The following is a 21,399-nucleotide window of genomic DNA, read 5'->3' as shown; positions in this document are numbered from 1 at the left end:
TCAAGTATAGGAAAATTTTACAATTTAAAAAGATTTTCATTTGATGCATTTTTATTTATTTTGGTATTTAAAATAATTTTTTAGTTAAATATTTATATAGTCATATACATTATGGTTATTTAAAACATCTTATAAAGTTTTAAAAAATTAACATATCGAAAATATGATTCAAACTAAATTGGGTGCGTGACTATTTTATTTTACATGTGTATGAAATAGACTATTTGAAGATTGCTTTCTATATTGTAAATTATTTCAAATTTCTTTAAAATTTTGTAAAATATCTTAAATAACTATAATATACATGAATATAAAAAAATGACTAATTTTTTTTGAATGCCAAAACAGGTAAATGGTTCATCAATGCATCTCTTTTAAGTGATATATATATTAAAAATTTATGTAGTAGACCCTAAATGCTGGTTTTGACTTTGATAGACTTTTTATCTATTTTGACATTTTCGAAAGTCTTTTAGTCTATTTTTTTTTTCATGATCGCATATGTTGTAGCTATTTAAGATAATTTATAAATTCTTAGAAAATTTCAAATAGTTTACAATGTCAAAAATAAAGTTTAAATAATTACTTACCAGGCGTACAAGGAAAATAGTCCAGCGTGAAACAAAATATTTAATTTTTTCTTCGGTATTGTAAATTATTCAAAATTTTTTAAAAATTTACAAGTGATCATAAATAACTACAATATATGCGATTATGAAAAAAATAGACTAAAAAACTCTTATAAATGTAGAATCCAATAGAAGTCTACCGAAACACCCCTTTAAAAAGTGCACGACTTACCTAATTTTTTTGAATATATATTTTTATAATTTATTTTACCCATTTTCAATACATTTTTATAATAATAACATTATTTCCATATTGTAGCAATGTAACACAATGCTAGAAATGCGGCAACAATAATATTTTGAAAACAATGTAAAATCTAGTGTCGTTATTTTTGTAAATAAAATTTAAATCCACACAAATATTAAGAAAATGCTGGTTAGAATTTTTACCTTAGAACATTGATATGTACCTAATCATATCTTTCAAAACCTTTAAAAATTATTTCGAACTATTGAAGTTGTTGAATTTAAAAATTTTCTTCTAATTTTATTAATAAACGCGTGACGTATATGTATGTTTAGGGGCACAATTTGGTATATAGAGATACATTTTAGTACATATCAAAGTTCAGAGAATACGATTTGATACATAGACAATCACCACGTTAGTAAAATTGCACGAAATTGATTAGATTTCCTTGAATATAATAATCTCAATAGTTTAAGAGAAATTTTTAATGACCTAAAAGATTTCAAGAATATAATCTAATGTACGTCAAAGTTTAGGGATAAAAATCCTAACTAGTCTGGAAAATAGAATTTGTAGATGCATTTTTTAATATTTTTTTTGTCCTTTTTAGGTATTTATGGAAATATAGTTCGAACGATTGGGCCACGACGAGGGATTGGGCTAGGGCCGTGGCCCAATTCAAGTTAGAGGCAAGCCCAATAGATAGATATTTAAAACGTGCGCTTACTCCAGATGGACCCCACTACAAAGGTGGGACGAATCTGATGGGTTTGGTCCGAATCAGGGCAGCTCCTCTTTCAATCCCAATCCACCGTCGTTTTGACGCTTTAGGCTGAAGTGTCACATAGTTATTGCTCTTGGCGACGTGAATTTAGTTTTCTTTCTTAATTTGCCTTAAAACTGCTTAGGGAGGGGCAATTTCGTCAAACTAAATTTCAATTACTTATCTCACCAAATGTCCCAAATCTAAATATCATAGTCTAAAAAGTGTTCTTTCTCTGCTCCCACACACACTCTCACGCTCTCTCTCTCTCTCAACATTTTTTGTTATTCCATTTTTGTCCCTACCATACCCCCAAATCTCATTTCTGCATCACCATTTTCGATCCATTTCTCCTGTTCCGGCCGCCGGCGACTGTCTCCCTCCGGTTAGTTCTTCCTGCTCTTCGGTTATGGTTTAAACAAGTATTGCGGTGAGTACTACCATTGCGTTTGAATTAGGGTTTTGCCGTTATCTAGATTCGTCTGGCTAAGTATCGCCCGGGTGTTGAAATTAGGGTTTGTTGTATTGGATATGGCGGCTTTACTTCTTGTTTGAAAAAGATTTCAAATTAGGTTTTGAATAAAGTGAGTAGTTTTATTTGTATTTGAGTTTTGGGGATACTCGTTACTGTTTGGGGCTCGATATTAGCGTCTTTTGAGTTTTTCTTCTTCCTTAGTGATGCCGAGGAGTTCGAAGCATAAGTCAAGTAAGCATAGTTCGAAGGAGTTGAAGGAGTATTCGGATTCGGAGAAGGATTTGAGCTTCAAGGATCGGAAGGGGAAAGAAGAGAGTGGTGGAGTTAGGGTTTCGAAAGATTTAATATCGAGTGAAAAACGGAAGCTTGAATCGAAGGATGGAAAGGACTTGTATAGTGCTTCAGGAAACGGGGACTATTCGGATGAGTACAGTTCGTCAAAGAGGCGCAAGGATAGGGCTGATGAAAGAGCAACTGATAGGTGGAATGGTGGTGATGATGATCACAGAGGCAGTGGTGAGGGCTCCAAGAAGTCGTCGAAAGCATCAGGTGATACGAAGAGTAAGAGAAAAGATGAAAATATGGGAATGTATGAAGAGATTGAGGAGTTGAAGAAGGGTAGTAGTGGTGGGAAGGGTGAGGGAAGGCATAGGGATAGAGATTCTAGTCGGAAGGAGGGTAAGGATGGTGGGACGGAGAGAGATAGAGAGAAGGAGAAGGACAGGGAAAGAAAAACTAAAGAAGGACGTAGTGAGAAATCTGTTGGTGGCGATGAACATCGTCCGGTAGTGAAGCAAGTAATCGAAAATACTGGTAAGGTAACTAAATGGTTTATATGTTTGTCTCTGTGCTATAATTTTTTTGCTCATAGAGAATATGGCTAGCATAGAATAAAGAGATTAGGGGGAAACAATTTGATTTGAAGTTTTGTTTGCTATGAAATTCCCCCCATGAATATTATGTTGCAAATTTTAATGCTTGGTAGAATATTTTTACTCATGTATTAATTTCTTAACTTTTTTTTTGAATTACTAGTGGGAGTGAGAATTTTATGCTTGGTTTTAAATATCTAGTGGTGATGCTATCTTATATTGAGATTTCCTACTGAGATTATTGTTTATTTTCAACCTAATTTATTTTATGCTTGGAGTCTCTCTCTCTGTCCCCGCTTGATAAGTAGCTTTCTTGACTTATTGCTTGTTTTTACATCACCTACATTCTCTAACACTTATACCTTAAATGTTGGATTCCATGTGAAAGGAGAATTCAAAATGAGCACATGGAATTTCTGACAATAAGAAGTTTGAAACCAAGAATATTAGAATGTAAACTAAGGTACATGCTATAGTTCTATGCCTTTTTTTGTTAATGTATTAAGTTATAACTAAGTTTTTGAGTAGTTAAGGTTCTTGTTATGGTGACAACCTAATATTAAGGATGAAAAAGAAAATTTGTGCACTGTATTTATCAATACTGTATGGTTTATAAACTTAAATAAAAAAAATACTTTTGAAAAAAATTATGTGCTGAAATTTATTTTGTAAAGCTGTTATGGATGGTATCATGTTAATTTAGTAGAAGAACTGACATTGAGTTCCTTGTTTACATGATCAACTGTTTTTTTATATGTTTTTGTTCCGGTGTTATCAACTCTGATCCAAACGTTCTCATTTTATTACTGTACGAGATGTGTCGGTTTTAATGGAATTCACGTACGCATGTTACTCTTTAATATTGGAAGTCTTGAGTAGTCAATGAACTGATTATATACACCAACATTATTACAGAAATGAAAACCCATATTTTCTTTAGATATTTCTCTTTTTATTTTCCTAATTTTATTGAAGTGGACATATTTTGGCAATATAAAATTAAATTTAATTACAAATTAGGCTCTCGCTGTATTTTCACAAGTTCACTTTGGAGCTGAGGTGGCTATTAGTTTTCTTCTATTCTAGTACAGTCTAAACAGGTCTTTTCTATATTTCCATAGGTTCATTATCCTTTTATTGTATGTGATGGTGTTTCCTTAAGCTTCTTTAAAAAAGAAATGTGCTTCAGTAGGGTTTGCATTTAGGAGATGTCTACTCTAGCCCTGTATATGAAGATTCTGCTTATTTATGATTGCCTTGTTAGTATTGTTATTGTTCCCTTAAAGTCCTCCCTATAAATTGGAAGACCGTATATTCTTTTCTGGGAATTTTCTTGTTTGGTTTTTTTTTTTAATAAATATATTTGATTACAATTTAGGTCCATGTCTATAATGATGTCGTTCCTACATATGGCTCTTTTCTTTCCCCTTGAGGTCTTGAATTGACAAAATCATGTGCCTAAATCCTCTTTAATTCTTTAACCTGTTGTTATTTTAATGGACTTTTTTTAGTTCTTATGTTTGATTGGTGCTAAGTAGAAGTTAAATAACTTGCTTCTATGGCTAACGTGTCTTTTGCAATGGGGAAAAATTAAAAGAGATCTCCTTTGCTGTATATGACAGTTGTAGCTGTAGATATGTAGATGTGTGTATTTATATATGTAACTAACAACAATGTGGTGTTGCAGATTTGGATGCTCAGGGTGATTTGGGAAGTCCTGAACCAGATAACCTGCTTGAAAGAAGAATGAGGAAAAAACGAGATTCTTCTATTGATTATGAGAAGCATCAAGATGATATAGGAGAGTTCAACAATAGAAGATTATCTTCCAGGGAGGATACTGGCAAGGATGGAAAACAAAGAGATGAGAAGCGCAAGGATGAGAGATACAAAGACAAGTATCGAGAAGAAATTATTGATAGAGACAGCAAGCATCGTGATGATAGGCCAAAGGATGAGCGTCCTGCAAAAGATCATCTTAGCAGCAGATCTGAAGATAAGCATGTTAAGGATGAAAAGGACAGTGCAGAAATGCAAAATAAGAAATCTAAAGAGAATGATCGGGATCGTGATCGTCATCGTGAATTAACTGTTAGAGATCGTGACCGACATCGTGAGCATGATCGTGACCGTGGTCGCGATCGTGATTATGATCGTGATCATGATTGGGATTGGGACCGTGATCGAGATCGAGATGGGGACCGTGACCGAGAACGCAACCGGGATCGGGATCGGGAACGAGAACGTGAGAGAGACCGTGAGCGTGATCGAGACAGGGACTATGATCGAGATCATGACCATGATTTTGATCGGGACTATGTTAGCTCACATCTTGATGACCGAGCTTCTAGATACAAAGATAGCACCAGGGCAAAGAAAAGATCTCCTGATGACCGTGATGATATCAGTGATTTTCCATCTAGAGGTAGTAAAGCTCGTTACTCTGATCTGGAAAAGAAGGCTTTAAGTGGTGATCGATTAGATTCAGATGCTAATAAGGGAAGATCTCATTCACGGCAAACTCTGGTAGACCCTGTGACAAGCAATGAAAAGCGGAGGAAATCCCCCAGCTCCAGTCCACGTGTTGGTGTTGATGAGTATAGGTACTTCTCTCTCTTTTTTCTTTTAACATTGGTGTATTGTAAAGTTGTGATAATATTTGGTAATTGAATACAAGTTCCTTATGAAAGAGTTAACAATCCAAGTTATTTTAATACAGAGGCTGTCAGACTATTTGAATTGAATAATTATAGAACAGCCCTTCTTCTTCAACGGATCCATTATTTTAAGAGACAGTGCAGTTTCTGTATCATTACTATTTTAGTTGATGAATAGTAAAGGCCTTAAATTTTGTTATGCTAAAATCGTTCAACATTTAAGGGCCTTCTCTCTTATTGAATTGCCTTCTCCAGAAATATTAGTATATTTTAATGGCAGCATCTGGATAATCATTCTTAGAACAGTAACTAGTAGGTTCTTATGGATCAATTGATATATAAGTTTTCTTTGTAAAAAATTATATTTAAAGCTGTGGTTTGGTTTTTATCACCATTTTGTGTCACTAATCCTTGTATATTTGTATTCTGTAAATGCATACAGATCATATGTTAGAGGACCGATTTTGCACTTTCTACCTTATATTTGTATATACTTGGAGAAATGTCTTTACCAAGATGTAAATGGTTATTTCATTAGATCTAACTTTATGGTAGGATCAAGTTTAATGATTGTCTTGATTGTGGCTAATGAAACAAGGGATATTTACTATGTTACTTAGTTCTGGATTCTTCACTTATTGGCACCCCAGCCTTTTATCTTGAATTCTTTCTTATGTGATTTTTAGTTGTATTAGTGTCTAATGTTTTAAGGAGGATAAATTTTCATTATTCTTTCATGAAGCACTCATTCGGACCCGTAGTAACTTTTCATCAATTTTCTTATCACAGGCATCTAAATTCTGATGATTTGAAGTACAGGGAGTCATTGACAGACTACAGGTCCAAAGGATTTCCTTCTAAAGATGTATCTGGTTTTTCTACTGGACTAGAAAAAGGCCCTAAATACAGATCCATGGAGAAATCCACTAAATTGGATGACACTCTGTTGGGAGAAGTGTCAAATGAGAAGTCTTCTAGCTCTAAAGCTTCACCCTTGGGTTTGATAGAAAGATCTCCTTCATCTTCAAGTATTGACCGTAGGTACATTAATAGATCGGGTGCTAGGCGGAGTCTTGACATTGAAGAAACAGGGAGGAGAAACACTGCTTCTATTGATAATAGAGATTTTGGTGCTTCTGATGATAGACATAGTCGGGACTTACCATCAGAGAAGCCTTTGGCAGATGAATCGTCTCCTAATGATTCCAACTTTTACAATAGGCCTAATCAGGGCAACTCATCTTTAATTCCTTCACACTCTGCCTTCAGGGCTGGAGTTGACAGCCCTTTTATGGGCTCACATGAAGATGATGGCAGGATGAATTCTAATGCTCGTTATCGGAGGGGTGATCTCAACATGGGAAGAGGGCATAATAATGCATGGAGGGGTGTGACAAACTGGAATTCACCACTACCAAATGGCTTTATGCCTTTTCAACCTGGGCCACCTCATGCAGGTTTCCAAGGGATGATGACACAATTTCCTGGTCCACTTTTTGGTGTTAGACCTTCATTGGAAATTAACCATGCTGGGATTCCATATCATATCCCTGATGCTGACAGATTTTCCAGTCCCATGCGTCCACTTGGTTGGCAAAATATGATGGATGGTTCGGGGCCGTCTCATTTGCATGGGTGGGATAACAATGGTGTTTTCCGAGATGAACCTCACTTATATGCGGCAGCTGAGTGGGACCAAAACAGGCATCCAATGAATAGCCGGGCAAGGGAATCCAGTGTGGACGTGTGGAAAGGACAAAACGGAGATACAAAAAGAGACTTGCGTTCCCCATCTCACAAAGATGAGGCCACAGTGGATGATGGTTTGGCCGTTCAGATTGGTCAGATGTCTAATCAGGAAGATAATCGTGGTGATGGGATTCTGGGAAAATTTTCTGAAACAAGATCTGGTGCAACCTCTTCTGCAGAAGAATCTACTAAGGTTATCCGTGAGAAGAAACTTGGTCCTTCTAAATCTACGAAGGATAATGTTTATTGTTTAAGCCGTTACTATCTCTCCAAGCTTGATATTTCTGTAGAACTTGCACGTCCAGAATTATATAGCCAGTGTATGAGCTTACTAAATATTGATCAAAGTACAATGACTGATGAAGAGACTACTGTCCGTATAATGTCAAAGGTATGAGTTTTATTCACACAATCTATTGTCTATCTTTAATTTTTACTAGATCAGGCTAACTAATGATTGTAGTGGCTGCCTCTGTTCTTATGTTACAGGACCATTTGAGAGCCGAAGTGAAATCGTCTGCTAATACATTGCAGAGTTCTCATTTTCCTTGCGTGAAGAAATCTGTCTTTCAGGTAAACTATGATGGATGATTGGGTTGAATTTGATATTGTATAGTACTTTTCGTATGCTTTTTAATATAGGCCGCATTTCTTTCAGCCTTGATCATGAATTGTTATCTGAACTTAAAACATGAGAAGATATTCAGTATCTCTAGGGAATGAAGTTTTCAATAAAAAATTACTGTTTCTGTTCTGATTTGCGCAGTTGGTTGATGTTGTTCATGTCTTGCAGAGGGCTATGGATCTTTACAAGAAGCAAAGAACGGAAGCAATAGGTGTACCATTTTTGTCCAAGAGAACATTGAATGTTGTATCAGAATCAGAATCTCAGAAGCTAGAGGTCCATACTGATGTAGAAATGGTGAAGGACTTGGTTCCAACTCTAGATACAGAAATGGCAGATGCTTCGAATTCGAAGATGGATGTGGAGAATGCTGAACCTGTTATGCCTGTTGTGTCTGAGGTGAAATCGGAACCTGTTGTTTCACCTCCTACTTGCGAGATGCAGAATCACAATCCTCTCATTTCTCCAAAGTTGGAAGTGCCCACGGAAGAGGATGGTCAAGAGAATACAGAGGAGCCACAGGCCATCTTCAAGGAAGTTAAGACAGAGGAGATATCTTCCTCTGAGCAGAAGGTGATTCCTCCTGAGGATTCAACTGCAGAAATAGCAGCAGCAGCAGCAGATGGAGCCTTGTCACCTGACAATGCATCACTGCCTGCCGCATCAGTATCGGTTGAGGGTGAACACATAGATGAAGATAGCAGCAGGGCCAACAATGGCCAATCTGTTGAGAATGAAGAGGAAGGTATGACTTTGGGTGATGGGATGAGTGGTCCTGTGTCTGTTCCAGGCGAAACATCCCCAAAGGATTGTGAGGCTGTGATGTCTGGGTCAAATGAGTCTGAGTCGGTAAATTTAAGTCGGATACATCATTCTCCTGAAAGTACACATTGAGACAATTTCTTTATCCATCATGTTCTTTTTTAATTGCCCTCTTGGTAAGCTAGTTTTGCCATTTCATATCTTGTTGCCTTCCCCTTTTCAGCAAAGGAAATAAAACTATATCATATGTGCCTTTTTTTGAATTCCCATTGTAGTTGTGTTTTGCTGTGTTGTCCGTGCTTTCTTTCTTGATATCTTTCGCTTTGTTGCTTTGTCTTCTTCTTTGCATGTTTTGTGTGTGTGTGTGTTTTCTTTGTTTGAGTGATTTTTTGCTGTGTTTGTGTTTTTTCTTTCTTTCTTTCAAGAACCATGTGAGTGTTTTTGTCTTTGTGAGTGTTTAACTGTTTTTTTTCTCTTTTCTTTTTTGAAAGTTGGGTGTGGAGGGTTTTGTTTTTCTTGCTATATTTCCATCTCTTGATAGTTTGCTTGGTTCATCTCTGAAATAGCCCTTTTCTTTCTGTGTCTTAGTGCTGTTATTTTTTGTATCGACTATATATAGCTGGCTGGTGTTGGTGAATTCATTGGAATTTTTTATTGGTTTGTTACATAAATTATGATTTTATTTTAGGATAGAATGGCTTGGTTTACGTTAGAAACTTCTGAAATTTATGGCCCAAGTATTTCTCATAGTAAGTATTTGGTTGTTTTTTTGGTTTCGTTGAAGTAAATGGAAAATTCTATTTAGAATTGTTTCAGAAAGTCGTTGTATTATCAAAAGCGTCTTTATAAATATATTTCTTGTTACTCACCTGGGATTTGATCCCATGATTCCCACACATGCACTCCCAAAAATGTATATTTTTGACTTTTTTTTTTCTCTGTTCTTTTTTCTTTTTCGTATTCTCAAAAAATACATAATATATAAGTAAAATATATTTTAATATTGATGAAAAAAAATATTTTTTGAAAAGAAGATTATGAAAAAAATCTGATAAGGCAATTGTAGATTATTGTTAGGAAGAAAAAGATCGACATCCATATATTTCTTTATATGCATTTTCTAATAGAAAAGTAATTTATAGTTCAAAAGTTCCCAGTAATAATAGGATTATGAATATAGTCAAGATTCATTTGAATTTTAGTCAACTTCAATTACTCTAATAAAAAAGATTGCTTAATTTCAGTAAGGAGGTGTTGGTACACCGTTGTATAGAAATCCGTTGGATTGTATTGTTATTATTTTGATACAGTATTATAGTGTTGATTTGTATTAATAGATGTGTGAAATTGTATTATGTTTGATGTATAATAGTGTTGTATTGTATTAAATTTTCAAAAAATATAAACAAAATGCATGTTTTAAATCCTAACCTAGATCCATTCCTGAATTCGACTTTGGCCTTCGGCACTGAGCTCTAAGTCTCAAACTTAGCCCTCGAATTGACCTCGGAGCTTGACCCTATATCTTAGCTTGGACCTTGACTCTAGACCCAAACTTAGACTTGAACTTGACTTATGACCTAGGCCTTCGACCTCGGCTCTAGCCTAATCTTGGATCCCAATCCAGGACCCAAACCTCAATTGTGAATGTTGACCTCGACCTCTGGCCTTGACCCTTGGATCCCGACCTTAGACCCTAACCCAATTTCATTCCGACCTTGATCCTAACTTTGACTTTACCACAACATAATCTAAGTTCATAAATAATATGGGGATATTCATTTTCTATGTATTCCATAGTACACTATGGATTGAATTAAAATTAATACAATATGAAAGGTTGATACAGAATGTGAATCGAATCCTAAGATGTTAAAGTACTGTTATCCTAAATCATTAGTCAAAATTTGTTGTGCTATTTACTAATTGTTATCCAATCAACATATCTATCCTTCATGCTATTTTTGAATAGTAAATTTTCTGTCAAAACATCTTTCATTATAGCAAAATCTTAAATAAAACATCTCACGTAAAACCTTCTCTCAAAAAATACACCATCTTTTCTCTCATTCGTAAAAACCATTATTTAAAATGCTTAGGATTATTCTCAAAATTTCTGTTTCTATCATCTACATTTTTGTCATTATTAATAAGGATATTCATCATATATTTCAACACCAATAATTTACTATACATTGCCACCTTCCACTTAGTATGATTTTCTTTTTCAAAAAGGAAATAAGGATGGAGAGGGTAGGAAGAGGGGAGGGAGGACAACGAAATTCTGTTGTTTGATAAGAAAGAAAAGAAAATAGGAGGGAGATGATAGATGCATGGAGGTATCAACACTCCCTCCTAATCTTTTATTTTGAATCCTTTCGAAAATGAGGGAATGAAAGAAAAGACAAAAACACAAATTAAATAAATATCTTTAGTAAAAGTAAGATGTGTAACAACAACATTACTATTCAAATGGATTGTTTAATTTTGAAATCAGTGTTTGTTCTTCCGAGCCTCCGCCTGTCTGCATGGTAAGCGATTTGACTTGTTCCCCAATACAAAATTATTAGTTTTTTAGAGATTTTTTTTTTTTTTAAAAAAAATTTAAGAAAATATATTTAGTTATGGAGAATGTCGATTAAAATGAACCAGTAATGAATAAAAATAATCATATATAATCATGAAGAAAAATCCTTTCCATTGATGACCTCTCAAAATTAAATCACAAAAACTGAAACAAAACAACACACAAGAAAAAAGTAACTCACAATAATTAGGTTTGGATTTATATCAAGTCCATTATTTATTGTCATATATCACCAACTAAAATCTGCGAAGATGTAGGTCTGAACTTATCTTGGTAGTGTTAATGATGGTATTGTTGAATTCATTGAACATGATGCCTCTTGGACAAGTTCTCTAGGCTTGTCTAGCTGATATAGAGAAGGCTTAGGAGGTATTTGTAGACAATCAACTTCTCCTTCAAGTAATTCTATAACTTTGTTCATTGTAGGGCGATCACTTGGCTTCAGTTGTATACACCATAATGCTACTATAATCATCTTCTTCATAACTTTTGAATTTTCCTCATTTGTAAGTGTTGTTTCTATGTCTATATTTTTTCCTTCACTTAGTTGATCATGCACCCAAGAAGGAAAGTAAATTTGGCTAGTATTTTCAGCATCGGCTTTTATATTTTTCCTTTTACCTACCATCTCCATCAATAACATTCCAAAACTATACACATCGGCCTTATTAGAAACTCTTCCAATATTTTTGTAAAATAGTTCTGGAGCTATGTATCCTAATGTTCCTCTTGCTGCAGTTAAGGACAAATTCTGATTATCCAACGGGCATAATCTTGCTAACCCAAAATCAGAAACTTTTGGATTAAAATTTTCATCCAAAAGAATGTTGTGAGGCTTAATATCAAAGTGTAAAATTTGCATGTGACATCCTTGATGCAAATATTCAATTCCACGTGCCACACCAAGCGAAATTTCAAAAATTTGCTTGCAACTTAAAGAGGCAATTCCTTCGTGAGAAAAAATATATTTTTCTAGAGATCCATTGGACATGAAATCATACACGAGAGCGTGATTCGAGGAATGGACACAAAATCCTATCAAACGAACGACATTGACATGATGAATTGTTCCAATTGTAGAAATTTCATTGATGAAATCTTGTCCATTTCCTTTGGATTTACTCAATATCTTCACCGCAACAAAACGACCACTACGAAGCTTTCCTTTGAACACAGAACCATAACCTCCTTCACCTAATTTATTGTTGAAGTTTTGGGTCATCTTCTCTATTTCTCTAAATGAGTATCTTATAGGACTAAGATTATTTTGAGTGTGAAGGAATTCCTCAATAGAATTATACACTGATAAATGTCGCCTTTGCCATTTATAGTTTAAAAAATAAACTACAAATGGAGTTCCAAATATAAATTTTAGTACCGCATGTGCTACTGCATTTTAACAAATTAAAACTTTGACTTCAGTGTACAATTAATTATGCATCAAGGTGATTACACTAAAAAATTATCACATACTAAAACTATTTTTAATGGGAGATATAAATATTGTGTTATATTTAGTGAAAGAAAAATAATTAATATGTTTTACATAATTTTAATATTATACTCCAATATTTTTCAAAAAAAAAAAAAATATTTTACTCGAATACACAAATGCGAACTTGATGCAAAATTTAATATGATATTTTTTTTTTATTATTATTTTTAGGTATTTTTATGGTATTTAATATATTATATGTGTAAATTAGGTTTTCAAAACCCATATTTAATGTTTTTATTTATTTTTAGGTAATTTTATTTGTGACGGGTACTGAAAAAGTTGTCGGAGTAGCTATCGGTGTCGGAAAAGTCGTCGGAATTGCTGCCGACGCCAAAAAAGTCGTCGAAATTGCCATTGTCGTCGGAAAAATTACTGGAAAAATCACCAAGAAACTCCAACGAATTTTCTAACGCCGACAACAACTCCGATGATTTTTCTAACACCGACAGCTACTCCAACAACTTTTCTTGCACCGTCAGCAAATTTCGGCCCTATAACCACTCCGACAATCACAGTAGTTTCATTTGTTTTATTTTTTTTTTTAGAAAATGTATAAAGGGAATTTTAATTTTTTTTTATGGTAATTCAACTTTCAAAGTGTCGTATCTCATATATGTTAAGTTTTTATTTTAAATGTCATATTTTTTTCTATTAAGATTCCTTACCATATTTATGTAAACTAACTTTATTTTTTCTATATTTATGTAAATACCCCCCCAAAAAAAAAAAAGAGAAAATTTCATTGAAATACGTAAATTACATAAATAAATTATAGAAAATATGTAATTTTCTATAAATAAATTACATTTTATTTATACAGATACCTATATTAATTTAAATTGATAAAAATAACAAAAAATTATTTACATTTAGTATTCTCTCTCGGTATTGGTGCATCATTCACCATTCTTTTTTTCTTCCATAAACTGTTATCATATATAATAGAAAAAACTTTATATATATAATTTTTATTATTATTATTTAGAAGAAAACTTTTTTTTTTTTTTTTTTTTTTTTCAAAATCTGACTTCATTTATTTATTTATTTTGTAATTTTTCTCTTAATACATGACATCTAATTATCTTTTTTTATTTTATTATTTTTTAAAAAACTTTATAATAAATTTCTAACTTCATCTACTTAGTTCTCTTTCTCTTTTTTTTTTTTTTTTTTTTTTTTTTTTTTTCCTTTTACAAGTTTTAAAAATATTATTTTTTACTACACAAATAATTATTTCATTTTAAGAGTTACATTATTGTAATTTTTATGTTGATCATTTTAATATGTGAGAAGTATATAGGGTATTTTACATAAATGTATACATTTTTTTAAATAATTACAAAAAATGTGCAAAAAAACACAATTTTAAAAATACACATATTTGAAAACATATTTACAAAATTTCATACAAAGTCTTAATTAAATTATAATAGATATATTAATGATTCAACTTTCTATATTTAGATTTGTATAAATATTTGTATAACTATTTTATTATTATGTTTTGTTGTGTATGGTATTGTAATATTTTTTTAATATTGCTTATTTATTTTTAGTGTTTTTTTTTTAAAAAATTTATCTATGTTTTTGTTAAACTTGATGTGTTGTTTTTGTTTATTTTTTTAATGTATTTTTTTGGTGGAAGAATTATTCATGCTCCATCTATAAAGGTCCTTTTTTTTTTGGTATTTTTATCTTTGTTAGTTGTTTTTTTTCTTTTATTTTTTTTGTGGTGTTTCTTATTATGTTTTGTTGTGTATCGCATTGTAATATTTTTTTAATATTGCTTATTTGTTTTTAGTGTTTTTTTTTTAAAATTTATATATGTTTTTGTTAATCTTAATGGGTTGTTTTTGTTTATTTTTTTAATGTATTTTTTTGGTGAAAGAATTATTCATGCTCCATCTATAAAGGTCCTTTTTTTTTTTGTATTTTTATCTTTGTTAGTTGTTTTTTTTCTTTTGTTTTTTTTTTTTGTGGTGTTTCTTATTATGTTTTGTTGTGTATCGCATTGTAATATTTTTTTTAATATTGCTTATTTGTTTTTAGTGTGTTTTTTTTTTTTAATTTATATATGTTTTTGTTAAACTTGATGGGTTGTTTTTGTTTATTTTTTTTAATGTATTTTTTTCACTTTTTATTATTAATTTAAAACTGTTTATTATTTTTAATCGTTAATTATTTTTTTATCTTATATTTAAAATATTACATCTGTATATTTTAAATATTATTGTTTATAATTAGAATCTTATTATGTTTTTTAATTATTAATATATAAATTTTGTTAATTAGTAGGCTTACTCATTAATATCATATCAATTAGTCATAAAAAAATAGTTATACAAATCTAAATATAGAAAGTTGAATCATTAATATGTCTATTATAATTTAATTAAAAATATGTATGAATTTTTGTAAATATGTTTTCAAATGTATACATTTTTAAAATTGTATTTTTTTGCACATTTTTTGTAATATAATTGTTTTTGTTGTACACTAATGAAAAAACCCCAAGTATATATTACTAAAAAAAAATAACCGAAATCAAATGTAACATTTTTGTGTCTTTTATATTCTCTTAACAAATAAGTAATTAATTTTTAAACTTAAACAAAGTTTGATGTATCAACAACTTGATAGGTTATTAAAATGTTTTTTTTTTTATTTTATCTGTTAAAAGATTAAATTATAAATAAATATATTTTATAAAACTATTTTGATAGACGTATAAAATAACTTATTAATAAACTAAATAATATCTTAAACATCATATATATATATATATTTATATATATATATATATAAGTTACATTAAAAAAAAGTCAAACATTAAATTTAGAAAAAATTAAATAATCTAACCAATTTCATAAGTTACTAAAAAGATTATTATTATTTAATAATTAAAAGTACCTAAATTATATTTTTCATATACTTATTTTTATAAAACAATTTTGATAAATTTTAAAATTACTTATAAAAAAATTATATAGTATCTCAAATTTATATTTTAAAAAATATAAAATAAAAATAAGTTATACGAATTTTGCTAATAAGTTATATTATAATTTATTAATTTCAAATATGTTTGGAGGTAGCTATATAATATCTTTATATATTAAAAGTGCCTATCTAACGGCATTTCTTGGTTTAACAGAATATACCTTAAAAATAAAAGAATATTCTGTTAAATTTAACGATGTTAATAGTTTGATCTCCCGTTAACAAATAAACCCAATAATTAAACCCAAAAAATTAAACAATTTTTTTTAAATTAAAAAAAATTATCTTACCCACATATCTCTCTAACAAATTTTATTTTTTTAAATAGAAACTAACGGGAGATTAACATCTCCCTTAACTTTCAAATCCATAATTTATCTTATTTATAATTTTCTTTTTTTTTTTGTTTAAAATCTCAAACCCTATATCTTTGAGAGGTTATGGAGACGGCTGCGTGAAGCCTACCTCTGCTCCAATTCTTCTTCTCTTCATCTCAATCCTAAAATATAAAAAAAGCAATTGATCGTGAAACTTTTGGAAAAGAAGAAATCCCAATCGATCGATCCTCTCTTCTTTTCAAGAAATCAAAATTGGAGAACGACTGCAACAATAATGGCCTCTTCGTTTGCAACAATGATCGTGAAACTCTTGGGAAAGAAGAAATCCCAATTAATGTCGCTACATTTTATTGCAAGAAGAGATCCAATTCGATATCGCCCAAAAATTGCAGCAAATCCAATTGTCACATCAACGATTCAGTTTAGCTCCTTCACTCCCCAACAAGTTGCCCTCGTAGCTTGGAGAGCAGCTCAGAGGGAGAGGGTTCTGATCCAATGTGATTTCATATTTCAGGCCTTCGTGAAAGAATTGAGGCCAATATAAGAATGCGGTTAGTTTCTCTTTTCCCTCTTTTAATTTCTTATATTTCTTTTTATCTAATTTAATTTCTGAAATTACAAAAATTAATACATACACATATATATAAATTTAATTCGATTAATGTCAGTGTATTCTCTGTAGTGGAGAGGCTAAATCAATTCTCCATATTTTTGTTAATATATAAAGATATTATATATAATATATATAGGTTTCAAAAAATTCAGGTAGTTTTCAAATATGTTTATTGAAATGAGGCATTTGATTAATTATTGTAATTCATATTTTTGTGTATTGATTCAGTAGAATTCATATATATATATATATATATATGAGATCTTTGTAATTTAGGTAGCCCAACAATCGTGAAACTCTTAGAAGAAATCATACATATATATATGAGATTTTATATATTTTCCTATTTATCTAATCGAAAATTTTATATAATCCTATATTGTGTTCTTTGAGATTTATAGTCAAGCTCAAGACATTGGGTCTTTCTAAGAGTTTAACATTCTTGCCTTTCAAAAGGTCGATGGGAGAGTGCGCTAGCTCAACACTTTATAAACAAATCGAGATTCTCGTGCATCCTAATTTAATATAATGTTTAGTCATATATGTTCTATTTGTGTTTCTTCTCAATAAATTTCTGTTAACTGTAGCTGTTAGAGAGGACCTTCCACTTCCGGTAATGGAAGGCTTGGATACTTTAGTAGCTGTAAGTGATATCCCTTTTGTTGTAAAATTGTTGGTATTACTGATGATTATCACAGTTTCATTGATAATTTTTTTTTCCTACAGAAAACTAAAGCCCCACCAACACATATTCAGCCAGATCCATATGGTTTGAAATTTATTCTTCTCAGCGTATGAGAACATTTTTGTTTTTTCTTTCTTAGAAAAGAATATGTTTAAATCTTACTACCTTGTAAGGCAAGATGAACAAATATCTGTATTTTGATGATGTTGCAATATCTATATCCTTATTAACAATAGTTAACTACTTGTTTGTCTTGATGCAAGGTTTCCTAAAAAAACTCTTTCCAAGGACCCATTCCATTCTTTACTACAACTGTAAGAGTTAACAGGATTCAACAAAAATTTAACTATATATATAAATATTTATATAGGCTGCAAGCTCTTCTCTTTGATTTATCATTAATATGAAGTCTCTTTCAATCTTCTAAGTGTAACATGTTTTAATCATAATCATAAGTACAGTTCATAAGTACTTCTAATATTACCAATTTTTTAGTATTATTAATAACAATGTGTACATCATAAGTTTATATATACAATTATGACATTCTTAAAAAGTCTATTTTTATAAAACAAATAATAAAAAATAATTTACAATTAGTTACCGAATTTTTTTAAAAAAATCACTAAAACTTAAATAAAACTAATATTTACGTGGCTCGCCACGTAACTTTCATCTAGTATATAAATATATATAAAAGTAACGCAAATGTGTTATGATCAATAATATAATATAACTTAAAAATAAAATTATAATTTTAAAAGTAACTAATTAGTAGATAAACAAAATATATGATTTTAAAAGTAATAAATTGGTAGGTAACAAAGATGCATATGAGATAATATTATCTCAAAGTAAAGCTTATAAAAAAAAATCAATTAGTATTGTAGTACCTTACTTTTTAAAAACATCTAGTAACTCTTAAATAATATAAAATAAATATTTTCTGGATGAATGTCACAATAAAAAAATACTTTTAGTGTGGTACATATTTGATTTTAAAAAAATTTGTTATTTTTTTAAGAGTTTATAAAAGAAATTAATTGATTACTTTTGATTTTAAATATCTTATTTAGTGAGGAGAAAAAATATGCTGCTTACCTATTAAAATGATAAATTTGAGAAATAGGTCGCAATAATATTATATTTTAATCAAAATGATTAACGGTGTAATTATTTTTATTTTTAAAATTGTAAAAAATAAAAATAGAGATAGATTCAACAAAAAAAAAAAAAATCAAAAGAAAAAATGATAAAAAAAAATGTGCCACTTGAGTCTACACTAACAACAAAAAAAAATAGCATATATTTGTTTACATATACAGTCATTACCGCTCAATGTATCATTTCAATGATTGACGGTTAATTTATTTATTATTTTAGAGATTATTTTACAAATATATAAAAAAAAAAATCAAAAATACAATTTTACGGAATTTTAAATATTTTTACGATTTTTTAATTTTATCTACAGAAAATACGGTCTTTTTATGTTGTACTCTTGTTGATTTGTTGTTGATTTTTTGTTATTTGTATGTTATTTTTTGTTGTTGTTTTGATATTATTTTCATGTTATTTTTGTATAATTTTCTTGTTGTTTTCGTGTTATTTCTATGAAAAATCATAAAAATGTCAAAAAAAAAATCTTTAAATATAAAAATGTAATTTTTTTTACAAAAAATAGTGTATGATGTAATTATGCTATTATTTTATAATTAAGTATATAATTAAACATTTTCCAAAAAAAAAAAATGATCCTGAGACCAATGACCCAATGAGCCGACCTGATCAATTTTTTTTTTTTTTTTATTAAAAAAAATAAATAAATAAAATTTCTAATGTAGATTAATTTTAAAAGTAAAATCTCTTACCAAGCACATCATATGCAGCTTTAGAGTACATCATTACTGCAATAAGGCAATAATAAATGAATCAAAAATAGATGTAATGAAAATACTAATATATGCTGGTTTATTTATAAGATAGAGAATTATTACTTATGTCAACAATTCTTCTAACAATGCTTTCACTTTCAGTGCTCGTATCTGCAGTGATGGAAGATAATTTTGACATTAGCGGATCAGAACAAAGTTGTTTCAATATATATTCAAAGCTAAACCCAACATAAGACCTACTTACCACCACATCGCCACTCGTTGGAATAATCGATGGAGCAGTTATATTTTCTCTTATACAATTCTGTTTCCAACCATGAAAGCTCAAAGCCATGAGCAAGGTGGTTGTGAATGTCGAAATAAGATGTATTCCTCTTATTCACCACTACCTCATTTGATATGCTACTGCTTAGCTCTGTTTTGCACCCGATCGCCATATCGGAAACACTAAACCCACCATCCACCACATAATAATTAGAACCATTGCAGTAAGGAGCAGTGTCTATATAATTATTATTCACTACTACTACTGCTGGGAGTGGATTCTCACATTTCAAGAATACTATTTGCTTTGTGAGTTCGACATTCTCTCCCGAATGGTTCCTGTAAGAACTCAAATCACCGATCCAATCTTCTAACAATTGAAAGTTATTTGGGAAGGAACAATAGTTGTTCTTGTCAAGTTTGGAGTCTGCAATTCTAATGGTGTTATTCCCGTAATTGATTGACCTCACCAAGAATTTCACATTATTTTTGGAGTGTATTACAGTAAGATTGTTATCGCAAGAAAGCTCATATTGTGGGTAGCCACAGTGTTTTGGATCTGTGTTGAGTCTGAAAGGACTTGTAATGTTGATGATATAATTATCACAAGAAGAGGGTGGACAATAATGAGGATTTGATGATTTTGCATAGCTACTTGTAATATTATTAAGGAACAATAATAATAAGAAGGGGGTGATTATAGAATAATTATCAACAAGGACAGCCATGGAAAATCTTCTCCTAAAGAAGGATGTTCCACTTTTGATTGGCACAGAGTAGTACTGGACAGCCATGAAGCTAATTTTCTACACCAAACTAAAATGATTTAATCAAATTTTCGTTTATATCATGAAATATAAAAATAAGACAATTTAATGATTGTTATACTATACTATTCAGACATGTTACAATCAACTCACAGTAATATCAAAGACTAGTCAAAGTAGAGTAGATTAAAAGTTTAGGTAAATAACTGGTTTTCCTCACTATCTAAATTTGAATAAATGTGAAAAAAGATAAGGTATATAGGACCATCATCCTGTGTTGTAGACAAAAGTTAAGAATATCAGTCAAAAGAAATGAAGACAGCACTAAGGAACAGTGATAATAAAGTAAAACAATGGGCACCCATGGAATGATAATAAAGTAAAACAATGGGCACCCATGGAAAATGTTATTGTTCCCCTTTCTTTTTGTGAAAAGGAATTAAGGCATCAAGTCAAAAAAATCGGAATACAAAAGATAGGCAATTTAAACAGTACTGAGAGCATATGAAGATGATTATGGTGCCAGAGAATTGTATTCAAACGCAGGCTATAAAGTTGTTTCGGTTTATCTTTAGTAAAGTTGTCTAATGGGGTACTGGAGAATATTAATCAAGCATAGTTTTTTTTCACCAATAATATTCATTAGGCAACATTGAGAAACATAAAGATATAAAAGAATATTCATTGCTAAGAAGTTCATTTTGAAATAAGAATCAATAACAAAGGAGATTTACATTCTCACTTGTTTTTATAAATGATTTTATTATAGACCTTGGCATTTGTTGCTCGTTTCAATTCATTAATCAATTCCAAACAGTGAACTAGAGGAAAAGATATACAGACTGCCATAAAGATTTCCCTCTAATAGTGGTGAACATATACAAGCTTAAAGTGTCTACCTATAGATTAAAACAAATATCTCACAAATTGGTATTATATCATCTTTTCTTTTAGGTTTGAAAAGAGAATTATAGAAATAATTATATACCAGAAGGTTAGTGGGAGTAATATTTGTTTTATAGGTAGACAA

At 30.5% G+C, this 21,399-nt stretch overlaps 2 protein-coding genes and 1 long non-coding RNA gene across 9 annotated transcripts; 2 read left to right on the top strand and 1 right to left on the bottom strand.

Moving 5' to 3' along the window:
* Window positions 1-1,653: 1,653 nt before the first annotated feature.
* Window positions 1,654-8,985, top strand: LOC115716625 (uncharacterized). Of its 5 annotated transcripts, none has more exons than XM_030645461.2 (6): window positions 1,706-1,967; window positions 2,259-2,870; window positions 4,617-5,532; window positions 6,376-7,726; window positions 7,825-7,908; window positions 8,102-8,985. In XM_030645461.2, exons 2-6 carry the CDS (start codon window positions 2,261-2,263, stop codon window positions 8,852-8,854), a joined length of 3,714 nt encoding a protein of 1,237 aa, XP_030501321.2. In that variant the 5' UTR covers window positions 1,706-1,967; window positions 2,259-2,260; the 3' UTR covers window positions 8,855-8,985. The 5 variants fall into 5 exon arrangements, with proteins under 5 accessions (XP_030501322.2, XP_030501321.2, XP_060971289.1 ...); XM_061115306.1 differs by having other exon boundaries at window positions 1,709-1,967; window positions 8,129-8,985; XM_030645462.2 differs by having other exon boundaries at window positions 1,654-2,870; window positions 8,129-8,985.
* Window positions 8,986-11,376: 2,391 nt separating this feature from the next.
* LOC115716853 (rust resistance kinase Lr10) lies at window positions 11,377-20,721 on the bottom strand. Of its 2 annotated transcripts, none has more exons than XM_030645758.2 (4): window positions 19,583-20,721; window positions 19,441-19,488; window positions 19,315-19,350; window positions 11,377-12,698 (listed from the first exon to the last, which is right to left on the bottom strand). In XM_030645758.2, exons 1-4 carry the CDS (start codon window positions 20,394-20,396, stop codon window positions 11,575-11,577), a joined length of 2,022 nt encoding a protein of 673 aa, XP_030501618.2. In that variant the 5' UTR covers window positions 20,397-20,721; the 3' UTR covers window positions 11,377-11,574. The 2 variants fall into 2 exon arrangements, with proteins under 2 accessions (XP_030501618.2, XP_030501619.2); XM_030645759.2 differs by having other exon boundaries at window positions 11,377-12,503; window positions 19,583-20,619.
* Window positions 15,928-17,812, top strand: LOC133037779 (uncharacterized). 2 transcript variants are annotated; one of them, XR_009687780.1, is made up of 3 exons: window positions 15,928-16,696; window positions 17,152-17,401; window positions 17,485-17,812. It is a non-coding gene; the product is annotated as an uncharacterized LOC133037779 (long non-coding RNA). The 2 variants fall into 2 exon arrangements; XR_009687779.1 differs by lacking the exon at window positions 15,928-16,696 and having other exon boundaries at window positions 16,891-17,401.
* Window positions 20,722-21,399: the final 678 nt, after the last annotated feature.

The sequence above is a fragment of the Cannabis sativa genome, chromosome 5 (genome assembly GCF_029168945.1).
Source record: "Cannabis sativa cultivar Pink pepper isolate KNU-18-1 chromosome 5, ASM2916894v1, whole genome shotgun sequence".
Classification (NCBI taxonomy): Eukaryota; Viridiplantae; Streptophyta; class Magnoliopsida; order Rosales; family Cannabaceae; genus Cannabis; species Cannabis sativa.
This window is presented reverse-complemented; position numbering and strand designations above follow the sequence as displayed.

Bases quoted from the DNA above. Each gene is read 5' to 3' on its own strand.
- LOC115716625 (XM_030645461.2), top strand. From the start codon at position 2,261: ATGCCGAGGAGTTCGAAGCATAAGTCAAGTAAGCATAGTTCGAAGGAG. The intron at 5,533-6,375 runs GTACTTCTCTCT...TTCTTATCACAG, and splicing joins GTTGGTGTTGATGAGTATAG to GCATCTAAATTCTGATGATT. The intron at 7,909-8,101 runs GTAAACTATGAT...TGATTTGCGCAG, and splicing joins TGAAGAAATCTGTCTTTCAG to TTGGTTGATGTTGTTCATGT.
- LOC115716853 (XM_030645758.2), bottom strand. From the start codon at position 20,396: ATGGCTGTCCAGTACTACTCTGTGCCAATCAAAAGTGGAACATCCTTC. The intron at 19,351-19,440 runs GTAATAATTCTC...GCCTTATTGCAG, and splicing joins TAGAAGAATTGTTGACATAA to TAATGATGTACTCTAAAGCT. The intron at 12,699-19,314 runs GTAAGAGATTTT...GTTAAAATGCAG, and splicing joins AGCTGCATATGATGTGCTTG to TAGCACATGCGGTACTAAAA.